At 46.2% G+C, this 26528-nt stretch overlaps 1 protein-coding gene across 4 annotated transcripts in view; it reads right to left on the bottom strand.

Annotated features, from left to right (window-relative positions):
- Positions 1 to 26528, bottom strand: part of PAPPA (pappalysin 1) — a 359398-nt gene that overhangs the window by 46274 nt on the left and 286596 nt on the right. For all 4 annotated transcript variants that reach the window (XR_014887326.1, XM_085239622.1, XM_085239623.1 and 1 more), the window contains 3 exons: positions 9206 to 9319; positions 8655 to 8790; positions 4565 to 4778 (listed from right to left, as the gene is read on the bottom strand). Coding sequence is in view for 3 of the 4 variants with exons in the window: in XM_085239622.1 (XP_085095748.1) it covers positions 4565 to 4778; positions 8655 to 8790; positions 9206 to 9319 (464 nt within the window). In the remaining variant the exon portion in view is untranslated. The remainder of the gene's footprint in view (positions 1 to 4564; positions 4779 to 8654; positions 8791 to 9205; positions 9320 to 26528) is intronic.

The following is a 26528-nucleotide window of genomic DNA, read 5'->3' as shown; positions in this document are numbered from 1 at the left end:
TTTATAGAAAATTGTAACAATTAAGTGGAACTCTTCCTTCCTCGCACAAAAACAAACCAGCACTTCCTCCTTCAAAAAGCTTACAGCAGCCAAATGTTTTTTTCCTTAACCCTGGGGTCAAGCACTTTTCCAAAAACTCATCTTAACACAGCGCCCTAATTATCTGCTTCCTCAGCGACAGCTTCGACACACATATATGCATAGGTGAGCATAAAGGAATACAGCACACACTTGTGTATGAGAAGACTTCAACCATCATCCAATTCACAAAGTCCCTGTTCCTCAGCCTAGGCCAACCTCAGCTGCAGACCTGGAGCATCCTGAGGTTTTGTTCTGTAGCACCACACATACATCTCACACCATGTGGCCTTCTGAGGGTGTTTCTGGAAAGATTTATGGTTACAGTAAGTTTGTCTTCTCTCTCTGGAGAGATCCCTCTGAAGACAAGAGTAAGTTCTCTCTCTAATCCAAAGATAGATGTGCCATTTGGAGAAGCAAAGGCTGCCTTCACATTCTTTGCTGCAGCTTCAGAAGTGAAAAAGGTACAAACTGCAAGAGTGGCAATGAGCTTATCTTCTTTGGATTTCCAAAAAAACCCAAATTGATCTCCTTGTACGAACACAAAAACTCAAAGAAATCTACCTGAATCCTGAAGCAAGATGGGGACTGGTGAGCCTGTGCTGATCATGCCATTGGAAGAGCAATGCAGTCCTGTTTGCATCACATCTGGCCCACGAGTGCAGACACCCCAGTCAGACCCCCTCAGCAATCTCACTGCAGTGCCACCGAGTCCAACCCCAAAAGCAACCCCAAGGAACCCCCGGATGCAAACAGGTGGGGTCAGGAATGCACAACAACATTGAGATTTACTGAAAACACTCAATCCAGCCCCAGGTGAGCTGTGGGGGAGCAGAGGCAGGGCATGCCTGTCCCCACACTTGATGGGGCAATGGCTCCAGGGATGGGCTTGGTGCACACCATATTGTGAGCTGTGCTGCCCAGGGACCCTATGGAACCCATAACGCACTCAGGGCCCCACACACTGGGGCAGGCCGGGGTGCCTGTGTGCTCACAGCCCCGCCAGCTCTCCACAAACAAAGAAATGGCATCGCGTTCCACTTTAATAAAAGCCAAATGATGCCGTCTGCCAATTACCAAAATGGGGCGAAGGTTAAAAACCCACTGAATTATAACACATGTCACGGACCAAAGCTCCTATGATTAACAGTTCTGTGAGAAATTCATTAATTTCACCAGAACCAAGCTGACAGAGATTGTGCTTAATGACAGAACACAGGGCAGGGGGAAGGGGCAGGGGAAAGGCGGCCCACACAGTACATAGAAAGCTGCATTAAATAACAAAAACAGAGATGAGGAGACCTGTTCTTTTGGTATAAGAAGGAAAAAAAATAACTACAGTTATAAAGGGCAATTGCGTTTGCTAAACTACTGAAGATTTCATTTCTTCTTGGAGGAGCTGACAGCAAAAGAGAACAAGACAAAGCAAAGAGGATGGAGTGGGCTCCTGTTCCTTGGTGACCAGGTGAGATGAAGGGAGAATGCTGCCCAGGAGAAGCAGCACTTGGCAGAGAATGCCTTGCCAGGCGTAGGCAACCCCTGCTCTTGTTTCTTACATGGTGACAAAGTCAAAGTCCTGACTGCTGAGGAACCACTGCCAAAGGCAGCCCCAATGCACAGGTTTCCATGGAGCTCAAACGACCACGTTGGGGGGAACGATACGACTGCTTCTGCTCATCTCATTTCACTGTCACAGAATCATAGAGTCATTAAAGTTGGAAAGGACCACTAAGATCATCTAGTCCAACCATCAATCCATCTCTACCATGCCCACTGACCTATATGATCTCCACAAGGCTGAACAGGAAATAATACAAGTGCAATCATTTCAGCCACATAAGTACAAAGACAGTGCCAGAGAACTAATTGGTCGCCATATCTGGTCTGAGGATGCAATGTGAAAATAAAGCACATTGCTTTTACAGCCCATCTCCAGCAGTTGGGTAAAGCTTGTGGTCAGCTGTGGCAGAAAACACAACAACAACTGGAAAAACACAACTGGAAAGTACAGAGAATTTTCTTAAATCCTCTATAAACGCTTTCAGGAGGATGCAATGGATTTTCAAAAAGAGCTAACGATGGCTAAGGACAGTTACCTATAAAGTTGGATGGGATTTTCACATTTAAAGCTCCTTTTTCTCTTTTAAAATACAAACTGTAATGCATATTTTGAGGGGGGAAAAAAGAGCATGTGTTTTATTATCGTTTATTAGGTTGCCCCTAACTCATGGGAAAGATCCACTCACCCTCATAATAAAAACGGTGTTCACATTTAAGGGCCGATATATTTCTTTTCGCTCACATATTTAAAGTCTGCACCCTTGCCTAGAAGAGCCTGTATCTGCCTATAAATCCTCTCCAACCAAAATAATTCTCCTTGAAGAGAGAGAAATAATATCTCTTGTAGAAAGAAGCCAAAAAGCAGGCAAAAATATCCATGTTTACCTAAGGAAAATGAAAGCGGTGAAGTCAATGCTTGTGCATAAGAAGGAAAAGTTCCTTTCAAAAATAACCAAATAAAAAGAAATTGTATCAGGCAAATGCAACCAGTGGGGAAAGGGTAGTAGGAAGTGTGGGCTGCATGGGATCATGCTCAGATGAGATCTGGCAAAGAACATGAGTGGTAAAAGGGGAGTACCCAGCTCCTAACCTGGTTAAGATGAATACAAGAAGTCCCTCTCTATGTTCTTACTGAGGAAAATAACGAAGCAGAAAGAGAGCAAAGGGCCTTGATGCTCACCTGCCTCTTGGCTGCACAGCACAACATCTTGGAACTGCTTAGAGCTCACGGTACAGAAGACAGCACACACCGTCACCCCAAACGATCCCACCGCAGGAGCAGATGGATACCTACCATTACAGCACTGCAATCAGTGGAAAAAAAAACCACTGATTCAACTGGCTTTGGATCAGGGCTCTCTTTCAGTCTCTGGTTCCTTCACTGACATGGGCAGCTCAAAGTCCAACCCAGCACTGCAACCTGCAAGACCTGCAATGTTCCCCTGACCAAGAAGGGCTGTGGCTGACGTGTTAGAGAGCAAAGGGCTGGGACGGTGCGCTGCACCGGCAACACAAAACACTACCAAAAATTCAAGGAAAAGGAAAAAAAAAAAAAAAAAAGCAGCAAAGAGAGGGTGATCCTTCTTCAGGAGATTTCTGAAGGCTGCGTGGCTGCGCTGCAGAGGCCCTCTGAAGCTTTGCCTAAGGGGAAAGCATTTTTTAATAAGGAAATAACTTTCTAAACACAGAGCACTTCTAATTTCATAAGTGAACAAACGGTTCAGTCCCCACTGCAAAACGAGAGGGAGGAATGTCATCCTGTGCCCCGTGTACTCCCTGTGCTTTGCACCTTCCATGGGTCCTTCTCCCTCTTTTTCTGTCCCTCCTGCATTGGGCTTTGGCCAAACGTGCACAAACTGCACTTTTCATCTACAACTCGGTACTGCTGTCTTTGGGCCTCTCCATTTACACAACCTCTTGCACGGAACGATCAGACTCCTTGAATCTAGGTCAGAACACACTGACTGGATTGATTTAGCTATAGATATACTCTTTTTTTTTTTTTTTTTTTTTTCCCTTTATTATTATTTTTCCTTCCCTCTCCCCTTTCTCACCCTCCCCCCTTTCCTGGAATCAAAGCAGCTCCTAAAAGCACGCCAGAACATTATCAAAAACCTGACAGCCTGCTTAGGAGGCTGAGCAGAGCTTTGCTGGGATGTGCGACTTGTTTTACTATTGCTGCCGCTATGCTATGACGACCGCTCACAACTTGGAATTCACAGCAGGAAAAAAAAAATGATTCTTTCAGGGGTTTTGCTAAATTCTCCCCTCTTCTTTTCACCGCTTCGCTGAAAGGCTCCGCAAAGCTGCCGCACCAGAGGCCACCAAAGGTCAGCATCTCTGTGGGATGCTGTAAAGCAGAGACCGAGAGGGGTTGGTGGTGATCTATTGATGTGTCTGCAATAACAACAAGAATAAAACGGCAGCCATAAACCTTTCATCCTGGGGGGTCCCACTGAGCTTTTCAGAACGCGGGAAGGATCCGGAGGGGTGCGGAGGGCACAGCCGCAGCCGTGGGAGCACCGCAAGGCTGGGAGCGCGGGGCTGAGCACCAGGCAGGATGCAGGGCATCACTTTGTGCCCGCACGGACGCTTCCATGGGAGGTCCCCCCAGCACTTCAGCAGCACAAAGCCGGCCAGATCCGGGCCGACGTGTGAGCGGCTGCAAGCGGGGGGATGCACGGGGTGTTAACTGGCCCCAATTCCAAGCGCAGGATAAAGGAGGGAGGAGAAAGGAAGAGGAAATAATTCACTAGCGGTATCCTATACGGGTTAAATGTCCCATCCATCCTGCTCAATAAGAACAGCGCCAGTTTCTCAGCGGCAGCACAAAGGGGTCAGCAGGGTTCAGGCTCGGTGCCCCCCTGCCCTCCCTCGCCCGGTGTGGGGCGGTGGGTGGGGGTGAGGGCGCGGGCCGGCGGCTCACCTCTGCTCTGCCGGGCTGTACGTCTGTCCTCGCTGGCAGCTGCTGACGGTGATGGGGTCGAAGTTGTGGAAGGAACGCAGGGCCACCCCGGAGATGGCCACAAACTGGGAGCTGAAGCTAATGAGGACAGCCTGGGTGTGATAAAAAGGGTGACTGAGGTCATGGATGACGGGGATAATCAGGGGATTGTTCCTGCAGCTCAGGACGTGGACACCTGCCAGAGGAGAGACAAGATCAGAGGAAGGGTCAGATCGAGCACAATCACTTCCCGAAGTCGTGAGCACTTCAGAAGCATTTCACCCATAGGAATGGCCCTATAGAGCTGAAAAGTTATGGTAAGCTGCCTGGAGGGGCTTCCCAAATCGCTCCGGAGAGCTTAGCACAGAAGTATATCCCTGCAGACAGCTGAAGAAAGGCTGCCATTCTCTCTGTGAGCGCGGCAGACTCTCTTTAGACCACAGCCACATTTCTATTGTGCTCCGTTAAATCAGGAGCAACCATCACGGAGGAAGCGGAGTTGAGCTATTGTGAAACCAGTCGGAGGGGACACTTGGAGCCTTTATCCCGTGCATCAAATGGGACCGGCAGGCTGGGTGGCTTTGTGCACCATGGGCAGTGCACCAGTGGCTTGTTTGTAGCTGTGCATGTCATTAGCACCCAACATAAAACTTTTCCTTTTTTTTTTTTTTTTTTTTTTTTTTTTTTTTTTCCTTTTTGCATGACCTGTATGCCAAGTTCAGTTTTGCTTTTCATTAATGGTTTTCAGCCTTGGGATATTTCACTCTTTCCTAAAAAGGGCAAAGATGGTCTTGAAAAGAGGAGCGAGGGTGATGGACCCTCTGAGGATTTCACAGGTGAGAAGAATTGCATCTCAAGAAAATAAAAGCATCTCAAGAGGTTGAGGTGCTCAGCAGCACCAAAGAGGTGCTGAGGGGACTTTTCAGTCTCATTCCAGCAGAGGAGGTGGCCATCAGGATGAAATCCCCACCTGCCAGCAGAGCCCGATCTGACTTCCCACGGGCCCAACGCACCTGAGGGCAGCTGAGAGGACAGACAGCCGCCTCCTGTCCTCAGCACCCCTTCCTCCAGGCTCAGGCTGGGTGGCTGACAGCAAAGCCCTGCCCCGGCAGCTCCGTGGCACCGCTCCGAGGATCCGCTTGGCTTCGGCTCCACTCACATTGCTGGAGCTCCCCCAGCAACGGCTTTGGCCCAGGCCCTTTGGCTACCCCGATACGCTCCCGACTTTGAAATAAAACAAATCCTATTTGCATGTTTAACTGGCTCAGGGATCACTATTATTATTATTTTTTTTTTCCAGTTCAGGTTTCTTGGTTCAAAAGGGGAGGAATTTAAAAAAAAAAAAAAAGAAAAAAAAGAAAAAAAAGAAAGAAAAAAGTTTTCATTTTTTTCTCCTTAGAAAGTGATTTCCTGTGAATTAAGACAGACTTCTGACCACTCTCTTTAAACATCTCCTACCCTCTACTTTAAAACAATCTTCCTGTAATAAAAATAAAAAAAATAATTAAAAAAAAAGCCAACCTCTCATTGTTTTGGTCTTTATCTGACCCTGAAATAACCCCCCTGTCTACTTGCCTCCCACAAGTCTTTTGATATCAGCTCCTTGTGGAACGGTGCACGTTTCTCACTTACAAACAGGTGCAGTTAATACTTGAAATCCTGAGTTCCCAAATTCCTTGGAAGTTTCTGCCTTCTCTGATGGAAAGCCAAAAAAGACCTTATGGTATGAGGCTGTTTATTCACTTCAGTTTCATTCCTTGCACTCAGGTGGTGTCCACAACAAACCAGACCTCAGAGCTGTGTTGCAGTTGCTGGTGCTTTCTGATCCCAACAACTTAAACAGAGGCTTAACAAGTCAGGTTCATTTAATCAACCTGACTTCATCAGCAAAAAAAAAATCACTCAGGACAGCACAGGGGCCCATGGCAGGGGAGTGAGAGCTGTCCACGTTTGCCCCCATAGCTCTGTGTCCACCTATTGAGCCCTCAGTGGCCCTTGTAATGCACCCCAGTATCTACAAATGCTCTGAATTAACAATGCTGGTGTTTGGCATCCCAGCCTCTCCATCTCCTACCAGAGCTCAAAAGAAGTTTCTCATTATTTTCTGGGAGTCCACATGGAAAAAAACTCGTTCTGGTCAGAGAGGAAACAGCACTTCTGGATACACTGCTCTTTGCTCGTGGGTGTGAGCTTTAGTGCACTGAGGACTGACCAAGCTTTAAAACATTGCTTCTACCTTCAGGCTGTACTTGTCATTTGCCACTGCTTAGGGCTGGCCAACTGTCCACAGTCAATCCTGCATCCAGTGTATGCCAAAGTTTGAATCTCGCTGCAGCTTCCAGCTTGCTGCCATGATAATTCAAAAATATCAGATGAAACATAGGGGAAAAGGGCTTTGTGCTGCACTGAGACCTCAGTGAAAGCAGCAATGGGAGATGTGCCTGAATGAAAAGTACTGGGTAACCTACCTACACCTCTCCTCTGCTCCAGGAGAGCCTCCCTGAAAAGGTCAGAGGGGCTTTTCCATGATGAAGGGAGCATCTCAGCCGGGGAGATCTGCAGGCATCGGCTTAAACCATGCCAAAGCCATGTTGCAACTTCATCCAGGATTTCGTAACCTCACCCTCAGTTTCCTCTTTGCTCCTCTTTCTTGTTCTCTTTCTCTTATAATCTGTGTCTTTACAAAATATTGCATTAAGTATTTGTTGGCATGCTTGTGTCTCCGTCATTTATTTCTCAGAGGGAAAGAGCTATGTGCCACTGTTTTGCAAATGGAGGATAAAAACCAATCCAGGGCTCTGGCCAACTGGGAGCTATTCTGACTCAACCTGCACAATTGCTCTGAATTTCTCTTTGTTCTCTGACAAGAGACACCACACACACTGTCTTTTTGTTCTACATCCCACCAACATTACATATTACGTTGGACAGTCACCCAACACCTTTCACTTGTGCGTGTCCCTTCTTCTTTGGGAGTCTGAGCTTGTTGAAACCACACAATTCTGGCCGCACAGAAAGCTGGGGGAGGGGTCTGCGTTTCCTTAAAGCTTTCAAGATGGCATTGTCAGCTTTCTTCCCAGTGCATAAAAGGGCAAAGGAAGGCTGGAAAAGAACTTCACAAGCCCTACCCTGCGCACAGAGCTGGAAGCTAGGGAGAGCTCCTTGGTCCTCGAGCTCAAATGCAGATGTAATCAGAGCACGAGACACAACTTTCCCAGGTATTTGTCCTCGAAGTAGAGGTACAAATGGTCCATCCAGGGACTTCACCACGACTAGCAGGTCCATAGTTTCCGCCAGGCACAGGCTTGAGGCAATGCATCTCTCATCCAGCCCATGTGGGCCCTGCTTGACCTTCATCAAACCTGGCACATTTTGGCCTAGGTGAACTGATGTTTCTTATGAAGAGGTTGTTACCCCAGGAAGAAAAGAATCTGTATGAGTAATAAAGCTTTTTCATTGTAAGGCATCAAAGCATCTTGATGATGATTTTCCTACGCTGGACAATGGCACCAGCAAATGGCCCTCACACAGCTGTCTCAGCAGCCATCCCTGGATCCCCTCCAGAGCTTATGGGAGGCATTACAATGAAGCTTTAGAAGATGCAGTTTCCAGACCATTAAACAGCTGTGGAAACCTCCCTGTGAGCAGGGCTAGATGCAGCCCCTTCTGACTGGGCAATCCGACCAACTACACCTTGTGAAACAGAAGCATTTGCTGCTCCAGCTGCCACAAAATGGGGTTAATGTCCCTCTCTCTGCTACCAGCAATTCATCTGTATCACTGTAAATGTCCCTCCGGGGGGGGGTTCTCTGCATGAAGCACTAACGTGATCTTATTCTAATGACTAAATGGGAACTAAACTCTTCTGAAAATGGAGAAGTATGGAGAAATGTCTAGGCAAAACGTTCCACTGCTTTCAACAGACTCTAGTCAAACTCAGGTCTTGGGGCATTAAGCAAGTGTTCTTTCTGTATGGCCTTGAAAAAACTAAGTAGGAGTACAGGTTATAACTTGTGAAGGGGCTTCCATTATGCTAGCAATAAAGAGGGTCTTAAATTCAATACAATCTCACCCAGATCGTGGCTTTGCTCTTTGGTGTCAAACAGCTGCACACCAATGGTCTCCTGCTTCTGATCCAGGTAATAGGTCCCATCAGTTACCAGGTGGACAAGGACTGCTGCAGCCACCATCGGCGTGGAAAAATAAGCCTGAGAAAACAAAAGTCCCACACAGGTTTAAATGGAGAAAAGTGCAGATGTGCTGTACTTGAAAAAATACAAAGAGCCAGTGCTGAACATTTAAAAGATCAATTCCCATTCCAGGTCACGGAGACGTCTTCTCTTCCAATCTCTCCTACACAAACTAGTTTAAACTTGAGTTAAAAAGCCCTGCAGCTGGAGCTGCAACCTCTAAGAAACTCCTTAGACCTGCCACAGGAATGGACTTCACCACTGACTCCCTAGATGGTGTTCAGAGACTTTGTTTTGCCATTTCCCACTAAACATACTTCAAAGAAAGTTGCTGCTTGGCCCTGGGAAGGCATCCCATGGTATTCTGTCTATTGGAGTAACTTCATACAAGCAGGCAAAGAGACGCTTGTTGTTCACAAGTCTTACTTCTTACCTTTAGCCAGAAAATGGTCTGTGCCATGTGGGAGTACTGGAAGTTGGCAGTGCAGGGATACCAGGCATACTGAGAAACACCATCATTCAAGTCAATCACCTTCGTGCGACACGTCTGAGGGAGAAAAAAGAAACATCCAAACAGATGTAGGTGTCAGCAGGAAAGGACTGTGACTATTTAAAGCAGGGGAAAAAAGTCCAGGTGCACTGCTAGGATAAAATAATACACACCAGTGACATTTCTAAATATCAAGAAATTATTCAAAAGTTAAGTTTCCAGGTCTTCCACCTCAATGAGAAAAACTGAAACATAAAAAGGAGCAAAAGACTCACAGCAGCCTGATGGCAGCCAACAGTTCCCTCTTAATTTGGTACAACAGGGGCCTTGACAGCGTGCAGCCCAGCTCTGCTCCCACCCAAACAGACCGCAGCTCTTCCCTCTGGACTCGAAGTGACGACCACTTCTGAACATGCCAACTCCAAGCACAGACAGTCTGCAGATGCTCTCCACAGTACTCAAGCAATGTCCTATTTAAACCTGCATGCTGTAACCCCAGGGAAGCCACAGATGGCCATATAAACTTGGAAAGAGGCGTAGCCAGGAAAGTCCTGTCTGTACAACCCAATTTCAGCAAACTCGTTTCTCTTTTTGTTAACTAGTTTCTGTAATTTGAATCATCTTCTTATATCTACAGTACTTTCCATGGCAGGCAGCAATGGGATTATTATTCCTCTTTTCAGTGAAGAACGAGTAGATGAATCCCAAATGCTGGCACAGATGAAAAGCCCAAATGAGAGAATGCCTGAATTTAAGTACCACAGTCTTGCAGTGCCATCAGTATGCAGAAACAAAGCTGCAAGAAATGGTAGGATTTACCCTAAATGCAGTGATACTGCTTGAAAAAAAAAAAAAAAAAAAAAAAAAGGGAACATGCATGACCACTGCCTTCATATAGTCTTCATTCCCCAAGGAAGAACAAGAAAGGAAAGATGCACAATCCAAAAGGCAACAGCTGCACTCCAAGAATGCTTTCATCAGAAGAGTACCTGCTAACATCCACATCACTTGGGTAACTGATGGGGAGGGAGGCAATTCCTCATGGCCATGCAGTGTGCTGGCAGCAGAGCTGCGAGTGCAACCCGGGGGGCCCAGGCAGCCTGGTGGGTGTGCGACGTGGGGAGCCTGGGGCACAGGCACTCACATCAGGTGCTAAATGAAGCCATGTACTTTGGGGGACATTATGAGATTTCTTTCCAAGGCTGGAGAATTAACCGAGCAACCTGATGGTGACGTGCTGTCATTACAGCCATTCCCATAAGCAATTTTCCTGATTATTCAAACAAAATGAAAACCTTGAAGTATAATGAGGGTATTAATGGAGGTGCTTTTAATCTTTCAAAGTCCTGTGCCTGCTTGGTAGCTGTGTGAGACCTCTTGGTCTCAACAGGCAAAGTCAGTGCAATACAAAGAGAGCCTGGGATGCCTGGGAACGAGAAACCAGATTGGCCAAGAGTGAGGTAATCACTTCTATAATCTGAGTCCCTCAAGATCCAGCACAGAGGAATCTATGGGCAAAACATAAATCAGCTTTAATGGGCTGGAAGAAGATTTTTAGTTTATTTATTTTTTAAAACAACTGTGACCAAGCTTCATTGAGGCTAGCCAGTGGATAGTGTTACATTTTACAGCAGAGCAAGGCTTTACATAAACTATCTTTGGCATTTGAAATCCAGGCCAGCAATTCAACATGTACCATTTCGCAATTCTCCCTTCTTGCATTTTCAGCAGCCTGTCTCTTGTTGGGAGCGTGTTTTTTATTTTAATACCTCTCCAGCTAGGGAATTTATCTTACCCACATCTGCAATTTATATGGTCAGAGAGCTCTTTGACATGAACAAAGGTCTCATTACTTTTATGTGATTTTGTTGTTATATCTCCTCCAGCTCTACAGCTCCAAAAAGGTGGTTGAAACAAACAAGATTCCTGACGTTCAGTGTGTTTTAAGTGCCACTTGATGGATGAGTGAAAACCTGTATTAAAAACTCACCCGAACCTTCACCAAAAGTTTGAACCAAACCCAAAATAAACCCCTGCTGAGGTGGATTGGAAATCTCTGATAACTTCTAAATGCCTTGTTTGATTTGTGTGCGTGTGTATGAACTCCAGCACTTTCTGGTTCTGCCTGAGACTATCAGCAAAAACCTGAGCATAAAGAGCCCTGTGTTGGAGGCTGTGCAGCCTTGGGAGAGTGTTCTGATTCCAGCTCCTTCCTGCTGAGGCTGATCCACTGCTCCTCAGTCAAGGGATTCCAAACAGCGCTGGGATAAAATGTTCTTCCATGAGAAGAGTATGATTGGCAAGTATGGGGAATGTCCAACAGACGTGATATTAGGAGCGACTTCGAGAGCCTCTCCTACACTAGCTGCTATCCAGCAAATCCACTTGGTGCTAACATATTCCTTGAGATTTTTAATAACAACCTGGTTAGATAAATGGTTCCAACAACCTACTCATGGCAAACACATCCCCTTTTCAATTCTAACAAGCAACTGAGTATCATTGAACAATAGCAAAGTCAGAACCACTTGCTCAGACAGCCCTTCACACCTCTGCCTCCAGGGCATCTCTAGAAGATGCCAGCAGCGTGAAGGCATCTATTACTGCCATGCCATCACTCCTAAGGCACAGTTGAGCGGTATGGGACAGCTGCATGCAGGGGGAAGAAAACACACAAGAAAGGAGCACTAGGAGACAAAAAGATTAGAAAAAAGCATCTCAGTCCATTTCAATAGCCTGGATGACAGCATCGCTTCTCCTCATGGCTACAAATTCAGGCTTAGGAGAAATAAATTATTTTCTAACATCCTCCTGTTTGCAACAATGATGAAAAACAGCAGTTAAAGCACCTGACAGCTGCGGAGGGAAGAAGGGATAGATGTACTTTTCATTTCAGGGTGTTACCACACACTAAAGTATTTGCTTTGAAGAATGATGGAATCAGGCAAGACTCAAAACTTCACTCACTGGGGCTTATCCAGGTTCTCAGCCCCACACAGCAATGAGAACCATAGGAGTCCAGTCTCTGTTCCAAAGTATTTGGGGACTATTTGTGTCTACTTACTGGAAGCCCATGCCATACCCCTCCCTAGAAAGCTGCTTTCAATTAAAAAAGTTTATGTCTGTTCCTTTCAGAGGTTCTAATCCAGCTCGTCTCCCACCCACACACTTTGTACACAAACATCGAAAGACAGAATGAGCGTGGCCAGAGAGCACTGTGGGATCTTCTCACAAGAGGGAATGCCTGGAGGATTCCCTTTGACTGATTTACACAGCCCCCTGTCAATCACAGGGACAGCATGTTCTTCAAACCGCCTCTCCTGTTTTCCTTCTCTCACTCAAGGGGACCAAAGAATGTGTCAGCAGGAAGGGAAAAGTGATATTTCAGAAGCGCTCAGTTCACTGCCACATCTAAAAAACATCTAGGATTGCAACCAGCTTCATTTCCTCATAACATTTTTTCCCTCCAGGTAATGTGGGAAAATTTGTTGAAGACCAAATTTTGGAAGGCAGCCTTATGAATATTGGCCTAGCCATCCCACGAGTAACAGGTAGATTGCAGACAGCACTGCAGGATGTTCCACTGTAAGCCAACACCATGACCAGAGCAATGGTGCTTGCCTTTGGCCTCACAGGTTCAAAGTTGGAAAAGACCTCTAAGATGACCAAGTCCAACCCCAACCCACTCTCACCATGCCCATTGACCGTGTCACTCAGAGCCACATCTCCCACCTCTGAGGACAGTCACTCCACCTCTTCCATGGGCAGACTGCTCAAGACCACTCTTTTGGAGAGGAAATTTTTCCTAATATCCAACCTGAACCTCCTCTGGCACAACTTAAGGCCATTACCTCTCATTGCATTGCTGCCATGAAATGCTATGTTGTGTTGGAGGGATCTATTGCCAGCACACCACATGTTAAGGATCATCATTCCTGAGGGCTGGGCACGTGGTCTTGGGCACTGGGCTTCGCCAGCCCACATTGGTAAGGTGAGAATGATACTGCACCACATCACAAAGGTATCCTGAAGGTAAATGCCATTGCCCCATCTCTGGAGACATTTAGGGCCAGACTGGATGGGGCCCTGGGCAGCCTGACCCAGTGGCTGGCAACCCCACCCATGGCAGAGGGTTGGAACTAGATGATCTTTAAGGTCTACACCAACCTAAGCCACTCTGTGATTCTATGATAACCACAAAAAAGGTGCTCAGATGTTATGAAGAGATGCATACATGTGAAAGAGATGCCTCCCAGAGGAGTGGGTTAAACATGCATCAATGACATCTGGCCCTGTCCTTCCCATTGAGCAAGCACAGCCCGACACCGCAGGCTCTGCAGACACTGGAAGTTCTCAACTCTCACGTCGTTGTATCAAAATAATCCTAAATGCAGACAGGCAAAACTGCTATTCAAACTGGGACGCTGCCCTGCTCCAGTGCTGGCATCCGTGCTGGAAGCGGACGTGCCTGTCTGCATGCCCGCAGGCGCCTGAACTCAGCAAATCTGTCTGTTCCCCAAACCCATCTGTTCCCCATGGCAGGGCTTTCTCCAGACCATGTCTACAGGCTACGTACGGCTGGGAATGGCCATCTCAAGTGTTTGTCCATCAGACAGCAAAGGGGTGACGTGGCTATCGTATCCCAAACACCACACTGCCGCCTCTCCCTCCCCATTCCTGTTGCCACTTCTGCACTGAGACAATGTTGTGGGTTTGTCCCATTTGCGAAACTGTAACCCCAAAACAAACAGGAGGAGGATCCACTGATAAAACTCACAGTAGCATCTATTTGTGGAGCACAGAATGTCCCAAGTGAGGCCATACAAGCACATGGAAACACTCACACACCGACAGGAGATCTGTGGAGGCACAAACAGGACATTCTGTTTGAAGATCCAGCTGAAGAACAGATTTCAACTGTACTAATGAACCCTAATTAGCCTATAATTTTTAGCATTCAGCCCAGCAGAATGTTATTTACATTTAACTCAACAAATACCAGAGCATCTCAGCCATGACACATGCATCATTTTAACACATCCCTTTCAGATGAAAACCTCCTCTCTTCACTCCAGAAATGGGAGCTGACCATTACCCAGCTGTTTTATTCTTTAGCATGCTATTATTCTTGCAGATCTAAGGTCAATTTTTCCCACTGATGGTGCGGTTGCTAAATATCAGAAACGTTCCTGCCTGCTCACTGCCCAGTATTACAAGGCAGCTTGATTGCCACATGGACACCCCCAGTTTGCCTGCTGCAGCACAGATCTCCAATCTGTTCTGAAAGCTGTTGCACTGCTCTCCTCATTTCGGCTGGGAATTGGGTTGGAGTTACAGAAAAAAAAAGAGAAATTGCCCATATTAGGGAGCACTGGACCATTAAAAAGGCCACCATTTGGGTTCCAACAAACACCTTAAAAATCAGCCAATTTCTAAGATTATTTCAAACCTCTAAAGCCTACAGAGCTCAGATGGAAATTGTACACAAATAGTTTGAGATACAGGACTTCAGAAATTTTGCTCAGGGTTTTCTTCTAGGTTCTAATCAGACAGATTGTAGGACAAATTTCCTCACTAGTGTTCTGGATATGGTATTTCCACTCTTCCAGATTTGTCCTGTCAGGAGATTCAAGTCAACACCTGGCTGACCAACATAGAATCATTGAGGTTGGAAAGACCAATAATATCACCTAGTCCAAGCATCACCCCATGCCTGTGACTGCCCTGGCCACTCAGTGCCACATCTGCCCTTTTCTTCAACACCTCCAGCAATGGCTGCTCCTCCACCTCCAGTCAGTATTGGGTCATTTCATGTTGGCCTCCTAAATTTAAGGAAAACATTCAAAGTTATTTTATCCAAATCCAAAAGTATCTATGCAATACTTTTCTGTGCAGAAACCATGGATTTACAACACTCTGTAATGGTAAAAACAAGGAAGAAATCCAAAACAGATTCAGCAGCACGCACTAGAAGTGTAAAATCATGAAACTTGTGTCTTCTCTCATTCAGTAGCCTTCTTGCCTTCTACTCATCCTAAACAGCAACTCTTCCTGACTTCTGATATTTATAAACTGCAGCTTCTCCAAACCTCTCCTGGTCCTCTGCGCCTGATTTGTTTGCAGCGATACACTTGTTGAGTAGTGGTGCTTTTAAAGTCGCAAGGAATGAGTCTGAAAATGCAGTCTAACTAAATTTTGTGCTCTTTGTCTGCTTTTGCCTGGTTTAGTTGGGGTACTTAGAGGTGGGAAGGCAAAAGATGAACCACACTGTAGTGTGGTTGCTTTTCTCCAGGACAAAGGCATGCAGGCAGGTGATTAACAGAAAAGCCGTATCAACTGGAAGCTGATAAAACTCCCGAGGTAACACACTGATGCTGTATTACTCCCAGATTCAGTTGGCTCAAAAATAAGGGGAAATCTCATCTGTCCATTTTACCTGTGTAATGAAGAACAGGATTTGGTGGTGGGATTGAGAGGCAGACTGTGTCTCGTGCAGGATGGAATAAAGCCCCACTGCTACTTGCTGTGTCCAGCCTCAGCACAGCTCCTTCCCATTTGAATCTGGAGCAGCTGATGGTGTCTGGATCTTGCAGGCCTGGCATTCAATTAGCCTGTTACTACAGTTTGCTTAACAAAGAACCACAATTTTCAGCTGAAGGACTGGCTGGATATTTTATTAATTGAGAAATGACCTTTAAGTGCGTGGAAATACCAACGCTGGCATCTGTAGTTTGCTTGCAGTGTGACAGGATGATAAATTCCTCTACTTATACAGTAAAAAATGATAGTGTTCATTACCAAAGGGAAATTTCTCAGAGTAGAGTACTGGATGTAACACAGGGCTCCCATTCAAAAATGAGTGGGAGATGCAAGGGCTATTTTATTTTGTCATGTAAGTTGACTTAATTTCAGGAAAGCAAACGAGAGCTGCAGGGATTTCCATCAGATGATGGCCCTGATTGCATGTGTATCCAACGTGTGTTATTAACTTCAGCTCTCCCCAAAAAAATGTAGTTATTTCGCTTCCAAAGAGTCCTTATAAGCAATGTAGTTCAGATCATGCAGTCCTGCACTGTTTAAGCTCTCCTTTGAATTTCTGTTATCTCCAAACTCAAAGCAAACTTCATTTAAAACAAATGAGTTAAAAATCAAAATCACACATGGTATACCTGAAAAAAACTGTATATCAATTCTGACTGGCCCTCTCCCAAACCCACACTGGCTTTGACATCCAGCCAGGTGTAATCAAAATACGGAGGATGCTAGCTGGACCTGTGGAAAAAACAATACGGAGTTTTAACTTTACAACAAAACCCTAACCAGATGATCTCTGCTTAGTTCAAAGGATCATTCCAAACACATCACCTGAGCCAGGGCCAGGAACTACAGCAAAAGAGCAAGAAAAAGAAGGGGATTTAATGATCAACTCATCTTTTGCACAGGCTCACAAGTATATACTAGCACTTGGAGCTCAAGGGGGCAATTAGCACTTGCTCTTGCCTCGTTTGCTATTCAGCAATGCACACTGAATGGGTGCAAAGGCAAATGATAACTCACAGTGCACAGCAACACAGAACACAGTCTTATAGGAGGCACATGAATGTGTAACTGAACCATTTTCCTGCCATGTGCTCCTAGTTATTTACACCACGAGCTTGCTCTTCCTTCAGCACAGCAACAGGACATGCAGGTGCTGCTCTCAAACAGCAGCACTTTGCTCCCAGAGCTGCCAGGGTTTCACCTAGAATGATTAATTCTAAGAATTAGCCCTGAATTGCACTCTCCTATTATATTCTGACTTCTAAATACATCCACTGTTAGAAACAGCAGCCAAACGCAACCTGCTGGACAAACAGCATGAAGAAACAGCAAGCAAACAAGACCTCATACTCCACTTCTGCAAACATCAGTCTCATTAAAGTTAATTGACACTTCCAACCTGCAGCAAAAGCTCTGTCTACAACTTCCACGTTGTTGCTCACCAACGTGTGAAGGCATTATAGACTGATAAGTGCTTTAGCAGACTGTATATCCATCCACTGGAGAGTGAGGTTAAACAAATACAGTAGCCAGAACATTATTGTTGGCTGCATGCTCGGGTTCCAGAACTGCCTGTCTCTCACTTGAACCATCCCACTCCATTGCAGCAAGGGCTGCACAGAGCAACGGGCCAAGGCTGCCCATGGGGGGGCTGTGGTGAAGGAAAACAATCCCATCCTATACATTTTCACCACTGAGGAGTACAGCAAAAGGCTTTTTTTTTTTTTCTTTTTTTTTTTTTTTTTCCTTTGATGGGAGTATTTCATTTGAGAGCAGCTGGCACCAAGAAATCAAGCTGTTAAAGGCAGAATGCATGCCACGTACTGGGAGGATCTTCAGTGTAGTTTTTTATTGTTGTGCTAGTGGATTTGACTCACTGGATCCATTGTAGCTTTGCTAGCTTGGCACTCCTGCAAGGCAAAGCAGGACCGAACTTGTTACAGTCTGCTCCACAGTATTCCCTCCTTGCTACCCAAAGCAGGTCCCATAAATTTACTCCAATGAAGAAAGCAAGCAGCTGGCTGGACAAAGCCCCAAAAGCCACAACAACAAATCCCAGAAAACTTCAGCTTCACCTATTCAGGGTATGGGCACACAGAGATGCCTAGAAGCACTCGGGCAGCGTTTCTGATACAAAGACAGACAAATAGGAATAAAAACCTAGGCAGCAGCTGCCACGAGGTGTGGGACAGGTGCCACTGGAGCAATGAGGACACTGCTGAGCTTTGCCTGCGGCCACAGAGAGCAGCCAGGCAGTGGTTAATGTGAGCCCTGACCACATGATCGCATACAGGAAAGGTCAAAAGAGTGATTTTTCATCTGAAAACATCTGTGTGTTTAAAGAACAAAACTTTCTCATGTGCAGAAAACTAGGGGTTTCCAGCACTTTTGTTTCCAGAGTTAAAAGTTGTGTTTTTCAGCTTTGTTTAGGGTTAGGGACATGTAAACACACTGCACAAACCACACACAACCTTCACAACAAAGCACTTCCCCGGGCAAGAAGAACTGAGGGTGCCAAGCCCCCCATCCCCATCTCATTTTCTCTCTCAGTTCAGCTCAGCTGTCCCTTGCTGTGCTCCCGACCAGACACCATGTCGTTGGCCTCCCCTATATGAAGACATCCACATGCCTCCAATCCCAAGGGTAGAGGCCTGCTCCGGCCTGTCAACAGGCTTTAATTGGTCACATCTCAGGAGATGATGCATTGGGAAGAGGCTCCAAGTGTAGCAGCAAGGCGAAGGCTGCAGCAGGGCTTGCAGGCTGTGTCGGCACAGGGAGCTGGCTGCACCTACCCTCCAGCCAGCCCCTGGGTTCCCTACCTATCTCCTCAGCTCCAGCTGAGATTAAACCAGTATGCAGCTTGCTTTGCTTAATACCGGAAGGCATGGCCTGTGGTATGCAAATCAGAGGGTTCCCAATTGCTTACCTGAGCTTTTCTCATGGGAATGCTGAGGTAATGGAGCTGCTGCCACACAGTCACATTTCTCAGGGTGAGCTGGAACCGTTGCTTCCTCCAGTCCACGCACATCTGCAGCCATGCAGAGCTATGGGTGGAGATGTCTGGGGAAGCCCACCACCTCCCTCTAACTCCAGTGCAGACCTGGTTGCTTGGAGGAACCCCGAGCTCCAACAGATCAAACCAGGAAACCACTTGTGTCGCAGTTGCTTTCACTGAGCTGCCGTGGTGACTGAAGGACAAGCATCACCTGCGTGGGAAGCTCACAGCTTCCTTAGCCTCATCACCTGTCAGGAACTCACAGCTGCCAGGTCTCAGACTTTTCCACCAGAAACAACCACTAGGACAAAGGAAAGCTTCCATACAGCGAGGCCTTCCTCTTCTAGTAGGTGAAGGTCACAGTGTGAACACCGTGCAGGGCTCAGGGAAAGGTCTGCTTTGCTAGAAGGCAGCTTTTCAAATACATTTGGATGGAGAAAGATGAAGAGAAGGGGTTAAATAGGCCCTTCAGAAGCACCTTGCTCATTAGGAATCCAGTGGCAGCTAGATCTAAGGCTATTGGTTTAGAAATACTAAACCAAGACTTCCCCAGCTAAACACCCAAACACATCTTGGAATTTCGCGCTGCCTGCCCTCATAGGATTTTCATTATAATTATTTTTTAAGAAGCTAAACTGCACAAAAGTACCATTCCACCAGGACAAGAGGGGCCCAGCTGAGGGCTGATGGGGCTGTGGGCAAGTGACAGGGACACACGAGGTCACAGAGGATCAAACCTGCCTTGCATCCCCTGTGCAACCTTGACTAAGTTATCCCCAAGTCATGCTTCAGCTTCTGTGTCAGAAGAGGGACTTGTGATGTTAATTACCAAAGCACGGGACAACAAGAACCTCTGCCCCAAATGCTAAGAATAAGCAGTGACTAGCACGGCTGGCACCTTGATGTTCTGCTGAAATGAGGGCTTCTCTTGGGGAGCAGATACATGTGGGCATAGGTAGCAGCACTGATCATGGAAACAGCCACGTACAAAGTGGGTGAATCATGTCCGCTTACCAGATTCACCACTGAAAAGACCTCAGAGGAAATGGTGATTCTTAAACTTCATGGGCAATCTTTACAAAAGAAGAGTGTTAATTTGGGGTTCCTTGGCAATTATGGCTCCAACTAAGGCAGCATGCTCCAGGAACTTGAAGCAACACAAGAGTTTATCTAAGTGGTTAGGGTTTTTATTTTTGAAAGTCAGGTGGGGAAACAGGGATTGACTTGAGGGACTTTCTAACATGGCATGCCTTCAGGACAGGGCTGGATAAGCACTGTCATCTGAAAATCATGCCTTTTAGAGGCATCTTGAGATGAACACCCCAAAATTGAGTGGTATTCAAAATATGAAGCCTCTCATGACAATGTGGGCGAAAATGCCTACAGTACTCCGAACAAGTAGTGCAGACAATCCTCCATTTAAAAGAAAAAATAAATTCCCTGCTACTGGCATGAGAAAGTTTACTTTCAGGCTTAAAGAAATGATCGTGTGGTTTTGAGGATGGCATTCCGTTCTGCTGAAGAATAGCACCCTGCCTGCCTGTCTATCTGTGGCTTTGTAGCTACATTACAATCTTGGAGAGCTCTGTTTACATATTTTACATGTTTTCATGCAGAACATGAAACCAAATTACATAGTAAAGGACGTTATGGTTTCACTCCTGCACGCTTTTCCGTCCTCTCCTTCCAATCATGTTTTAATTCCATCCAAAATAATTGAGTGGGTATATTTAACTGTGCTTGATTGACTGGCAATCCTTCAGGCAGGTTTGTTTGCTGTTGCACAGGGAAATCATGCAAAAGCTGGAGAAGCTACATGCCAGGGGGGTAGAGAGAGGACGGCCAGGGCGGGGGTGGGATGAGAAATGCCGAGAACCCTTCATGCATGAACAAAGCAGACGTGTCGATGCATTTATGCAAAATCATTCTGCTCTGAATGGAGAGGGACCCAAGACAAACAACCCGGATGGGATGCAGGAGAGCTATCCCACGCTTATGGCTGGACATGCTCTGCATCTAAAGGATGGTGAGCAGCAGCAGCAGACAGAGAGACTGGCAGGTTGAGGGGCAAGGGCCGAGGAGGGGGGGGGGTCTCCTTTCAGAGCAGTGCATGCTAACGAGCACCGCTGTGGTTGCAGGGTCCGGCTTTCCAGCTCGCTGATGCCGGGGGGTCCGAGCTGTTTTCAATTACAGCATGTAATCTGGGTGGGCGGCTGGGTTACAGCAGATATGATCATAAAATGGTAAGTTACTTCCTAAAGAAGCACATAATCCTTTACTATTATCCAGGACAATATTCCTTTCTTGCCTTTCTTCTCCTCACCTCTAGCAACGACAAAATGGGATGGAATTCTGCTCTCCTTTAGTTAATGGTACACATCTTCTGGTCCTGGGAAGAGGCAGCACCAATTTCCGGCACCTGAGGATTTTTGGTTTGACCTTCGTCTCTGAAAAGGTCAGACCGAACCTCTCTGAGAGTACTGATCACTGCTTTGCTCTCTGCATCATCCTTTGTTTCTTTTATCTATTTTCTGTACTGTACACAAAGGGAACACAGTGTACCAGCCCCTGGTACTCACTGTTCTTTCCCCTTAGATGACTTGCATATGTGCTCTTGAAAAATTATTCTAAAAACTAGTGGGGGAGGGGAGCGGAAAGAAAAAAAAATCCCTTGAGTGTTTGGCAAAATTGCTTGGAATCTCCTCTGACATCTCATTGTGTTCTCTCTGTCCTCCCCTTACACAAATCAGTCAGAGGCTACGACATCAGGCATGGGGTCTGCTGGTACCACTGCCATGAGCACAGGAGCACTGCAAGATGGGATGCAGGGCTGAGAGGGATCCACTGTGATTCCCAGCAGGAACAGGCAGCCAGGTGATGGGCAGCATCCCCTGCTCTTCAGCCAGCTCTGGATTGCCTTTAAGGGTAACACTCTTTCTCAGCCATCTCTCTGTAACTGGGTCTTTTGTCAAGCTATCATATTTTTTTCTTTTTGTTTTTCTTTCTTCAGAAAGCTGAGATCATCTCTGAGCAGAAGCCACAGCACAGATGTGAGCACACATCTTTGCAGCATCCCTTACCCTGGCACAAACCCTCTGCATGGACCACATCCTCCAACAAGGCAAAGCAGCAATGCAAACATGTGAAGAAGGACCAGTGGAGCTCCCCAGGCAAACAACATCACCTCGTTTGGCAAAAAAGATTGCAGCTTTCCCAGTAATATATGTGAGAAACAAGGTTTCTAGCATTAGAGCAAGGAGCTGGTGGGACAGTTTTCCAGTAATTTTGTAATGGGAACAAAAGGCCAAACTGAGAGGATAAAATCCAGTTAATTCACAAACACGATGATGTGAAGTGGCTGAAAGAACTAAAACGCAGTGGATGTGTTGATCCCAGAACCCCCTTCAGGTCTGTGCTCACAGACACGGCTCTCAGCCAGCCCTGAGCAGTATTCTTTTTATCCAAGATATGAGCAATGCCATTTCAAGATCTCCTGAACTTCCTGGTCCTGGGGACACCTGGGCCTAACAGTGCCCAGTGCCTGCAATGTCTCTTAGGGAAAGCGAGGTTCAATACTCAAACACTTGCTTTAACTTTCTGCTCCCTGATTTTCAACTCTATTAAATGGACTGGAAACCAGAGAATGTGGCTGTGAAAAGGCTTAATTAATCTGTATTCACTGAAAAGATATGAAATATACCATAACTTAAGGCAGGTGCGTTCCCCAGAGTTCTCCTGCTGAACTCACCTGAGCTTTGGGCTCAGGGATGCCCTTCCCCAGCTCCTGGTGAAGGAGGCTCTGCAGTATCTGCGGGACGGCTGAAAGAAAGACTCAGTTTTGGGCTCCCTTGAACTAATTTTTGACTTGGAAATTCTCTGAACTATGGTGCATGAGCCAGCACTGGAAATGTGCTCAGACAAGTACAGCAAAGCTACATTCCTCTTGCGACAGCCTGTGCAGTGTCCAGTTCATCTTTTTCCAGAACTGGTCTCTGATCACTCATGGTTCCTCCATTAATGGTTTTTCTTAGCGGGATTTTGTACTCAACCTCCAGAGATCAGCAGTTCAAAGCCTGGCTCGGCTATAAATAACAAAGACATTTGCGAAGCAAATCATCTTATTAAAAATGGGGATCTTTTTCTCTTCCACCAACCACAATAAAACCCTTTACCGTTGAAGAGCAACAGGACTTGGCTGTGAATGGGGAAGTTCAAAAAGGGCCACTTGCAGAGCCGACAGACAGACACCCTCCCTCTTCTCAGCAAGATCACCCCAAAGGAAAGGAATGGCTTCTCCATTAAAAGTTGCAGGTTTCCTCTCTCCCCACTCCTTTTCAAGATTGCCCTATTTGCTGGCTTTGCCGGATCTTTGGGGAATTATCTTCAGAGTTATATTTATTAGTCAAAGTAAAACTGTGTGGCAGAGAACTTCATCATTTTTTTCTTCAATTTTGTCACAGTATTTTCTTACCAGCCTTGAAGCTTTTGCTCTGCCATGCTACTTCTTCCAGTATTCAAAATATTTTCGTGCTCTCGCCTTCTCCTTTTGTTGGAAAGTTCAGGAATACTGCAATTCCTGACATCTTTCTCTGGACAGCTGAAGACTCTTTGTTGCAGTGAGTCTAGATAAGTGCAATTGTGGGAACTGCAATAGGGGCAGGAGGGGGCCTCTATTTGTGGGAAAGATGTAATAAGAATCCTCTTCCACAGCTTCTTACTTCACAGCAGCCCCTGTGGGGTACCCAGGAGGAGAACAGGGTGTGTTAGTGTGGGAAGAAAAATGAATCCCAGGATCTGTGCATCCAGCAGCCTCAGGAAAGAGCCCCCTTTTCATTAACTGTGCCTAAGATGTGCAGTTCTTCCTGCACAGGGAAAAGCCAGTACTGACAATGATATAGGAAGAAATATACATATATATACACATACATATACATACATATATATATATATATATATATATATATATATAGTGACTTGAACTAAACAGCTTCTGTGCATCTGGGAGGAAATACAATGAAAGACAAAGCTGCTGGGGGGCTGCTGCTCTGGATCACCAATGTAAGCACCAACTTTCAAGTCTTGATCACATGCTGCTGTTACAGGTACAGAAAGGTCATCAATAAGCCACTTAAAGATCCATCAGTGTCTTCCTATGCTCCTCTGCTATAAAGGCCATAGAGAAAACTACAGATAAGCCATTCTCCAGAGGCAGGAGAGGCCACCAGCAAGAGGAAGGCAGCAATGGCATCTCTTCCCATGTCGCTCCAACCAGTGTGCAGTGGGAGCATGGAGACTGAGTCCACCAACGCCACAGCAAGAACAGGACAGCCATCCTGTTACAGTGCCCACACACCACACATTCCTAATTAGCAGCCCTCACTGATGGATCTTCACTGATAGTGGTAAAGCTGGGATTGACCATGGAGACCAATGGCTGGCTTTCTGAGCCCACGCTTTGCCAGGCTCAGGAGTGCTTTACATGGTGTAAGAAGGCCACATCCTCCCCCTCCTGCTGGTGGTGAGAAGCCTGACCCTGGCTGGGTAGGAACTGGTTGGAGAAACAAGTCCCAGGGGACTTCCAGTAGTGGCAGCTATTCACAAAACAGATCAGTCGGAGTGCCCTTTGTCTGCCTATTTATGCCGACTGGATCTGTCCTTCAGCTAGTATAAATCTGCCCAGAGCTACTGCCTTTCTGTAGTCCTTGCCAGTGTACACCAGCTGATGACTTAATGCTAGCATCAATAATCTTTAGCACAAGAAAAGCCCTGAGAAATAAACAGAGCTGCAGAAAACCCCACACAACCAGTCCATCAACACCGATAATATTTCACACACGGCGGAGGGCAAGGAGAGGCTGTTTACAAACTCACTGCAAGAGCAGGAGGGAAAATAACGGCCTGGGAGCGTGCACAGCCCTTATTGCTGAATTCCTCCTGCAGCTGATAACAGGTACTGAGGATCTGTGGAGGATGTCAGATTAGAAATCAAGCTGTAAAAATACCCTGTGCTGGCGCTCGCATTTCTGTGCTGGTGTGATGTTGCTGACTAGTCCTCTCTGGCTTTAAATATGATGCTGTCAGTACTGTGAATATTTCTTAATCTGCACTGAAGAGTGGCTGCCAGGAAAGTAGAAGTGGCCGTCTATCAGCCTGGCTTGTGCAGAAAGAGTGATTGTTTGAAGGGGGGCTCTCTGACCTTTTCATTTTTCAAATGTGTATCTGTTTGCCAAGAGCGTGTCATTTGTAAGCATTTTGTTGTTCAAAACAAATCTTCTGCAAACTTTTTTCTCCTCCCTTAGAATGATGCCATTCTGCAGCCTCATATGAGCATGTAATGAAGATCCACCTCAAAACAACAAGCAAGGGCATACGTCCTGCTCCTAAAGAACAAGAAACAGGTGATGTCTTAAGGAACTGTGCAAACAGGGTGTTCAACCTGCAGAAGGAACCCTATGATATCAAGAAAGTCCACCCCAGCTTTTGCTCATAAACAGTCCTCCAAGAGTAAATAAGAGTAAATAAGTAGATATGGCTGAGATGCACCACAGTGAGAAACGTGGAGCTCGGAAACAGGCTGAGCAAAACTAAGGCAGAAATACAGCCACGCAGAGTAATGGGTCTCGAGATAGCTAAGGATGAGAAAACGTTTTAAATTGGGAAATACATCCTTAAAATGCTTTCAAGTGTTTTGAGAGTATCAGGTAATTATGAGAAACGGGGATGGCTAACAAACAAGCAGCTTATGTATTCTGTACATTACTGCATACTGCACTCAAACGTATCTTTCATGGCATTCCTGATGAGAAGCCAACACAAATGCCACTCTGATTAATCAGGAAAGTACCCAGCAACAACATGAAAAGTTTGCACAACACCAGCAAGCACACAACCTACTCTGAAAGATATCTGGGTAAAGAAAGGTGCTCCTTTCATCAATACAAAACCCCCTAAGGCTCAGTGCTTGCGCAGATAATGAAGCCAAACATGTTTACACACCAGTGATCATTACACGCGGTGATTAGAGGAGATGTTGGGTTAATTTTCATCTCAAGCACTCCGCTAGGTAACAGTGATGACCTGCTGCCCCATCTCACCTCCCCAGAGCGACAAGTCAGGTGCTCCTCCACAAGCTGCAAGTCTGCCTTGTTCCTGGCGAAAACAAAGGCTTTCCCAACATGTATGATTAAAAAGGTCAATGAACCCCATGTGCCTGCGCTGGTGTAATACAACCAGCTGAGCTAAAGCAAAAATTCCTTTTGCTGGAAGTAAATAGCACACTGTTATCTCCCCAGGGCCCAGCCAATAACAGGAGGCATGTTCCTATTCACTCCGCCAGTGGTGATATGCTAGTGCTCTGCCTATAAATACAACAGCTTGGTTTCCTTGTTTTTTTCTTAACAAGGCTGTGACAACTTCATCTCTTCTGGGTACAACAAACATGCTTGAGCTGTAGGGACACAGCAGGGCTTTCTGCTGTGTGTGTTCACAGTGGTGTTTTCTCCACCGCGTGACCATATGCTGCCTACTGCACAGTGGCTGCATTCCTACCAGAGCACGAGGAGAAAATGAGGGCAGAAAATCACAGTGGGATGGGGACAGAGGGCTCAGGGACACGCACGTTCAGCAGCACCTGAACTGGAGACAGCAGACTTTGGTACTACAGCCCACAGAGCTCCAATCAGAACAAAGTGATGAAGGCATTGGTAGGGGTCCAGAAGAAAGTTCCTTTTC

Source organism: Meleagris gallopavo, chromosome 19 (genome assembly GCF_905368555.1).
Source record: "Meleagris gallopavo chromosome 19, MGAL_WU_HG_1.1, whole genome shotgun sequence".
Taxonomy (NCBI): domain Eukaryota; kingdom Metazoa; phylum Chordata; class Aves; order Galliformes; family Phasianidae; genus Meleagris; species Meleagris gallopavo.
Note: the sequence above shows the minus strand (reverse complement) of the source record. Positions and strands in the feature narration are given on the sequence as shown.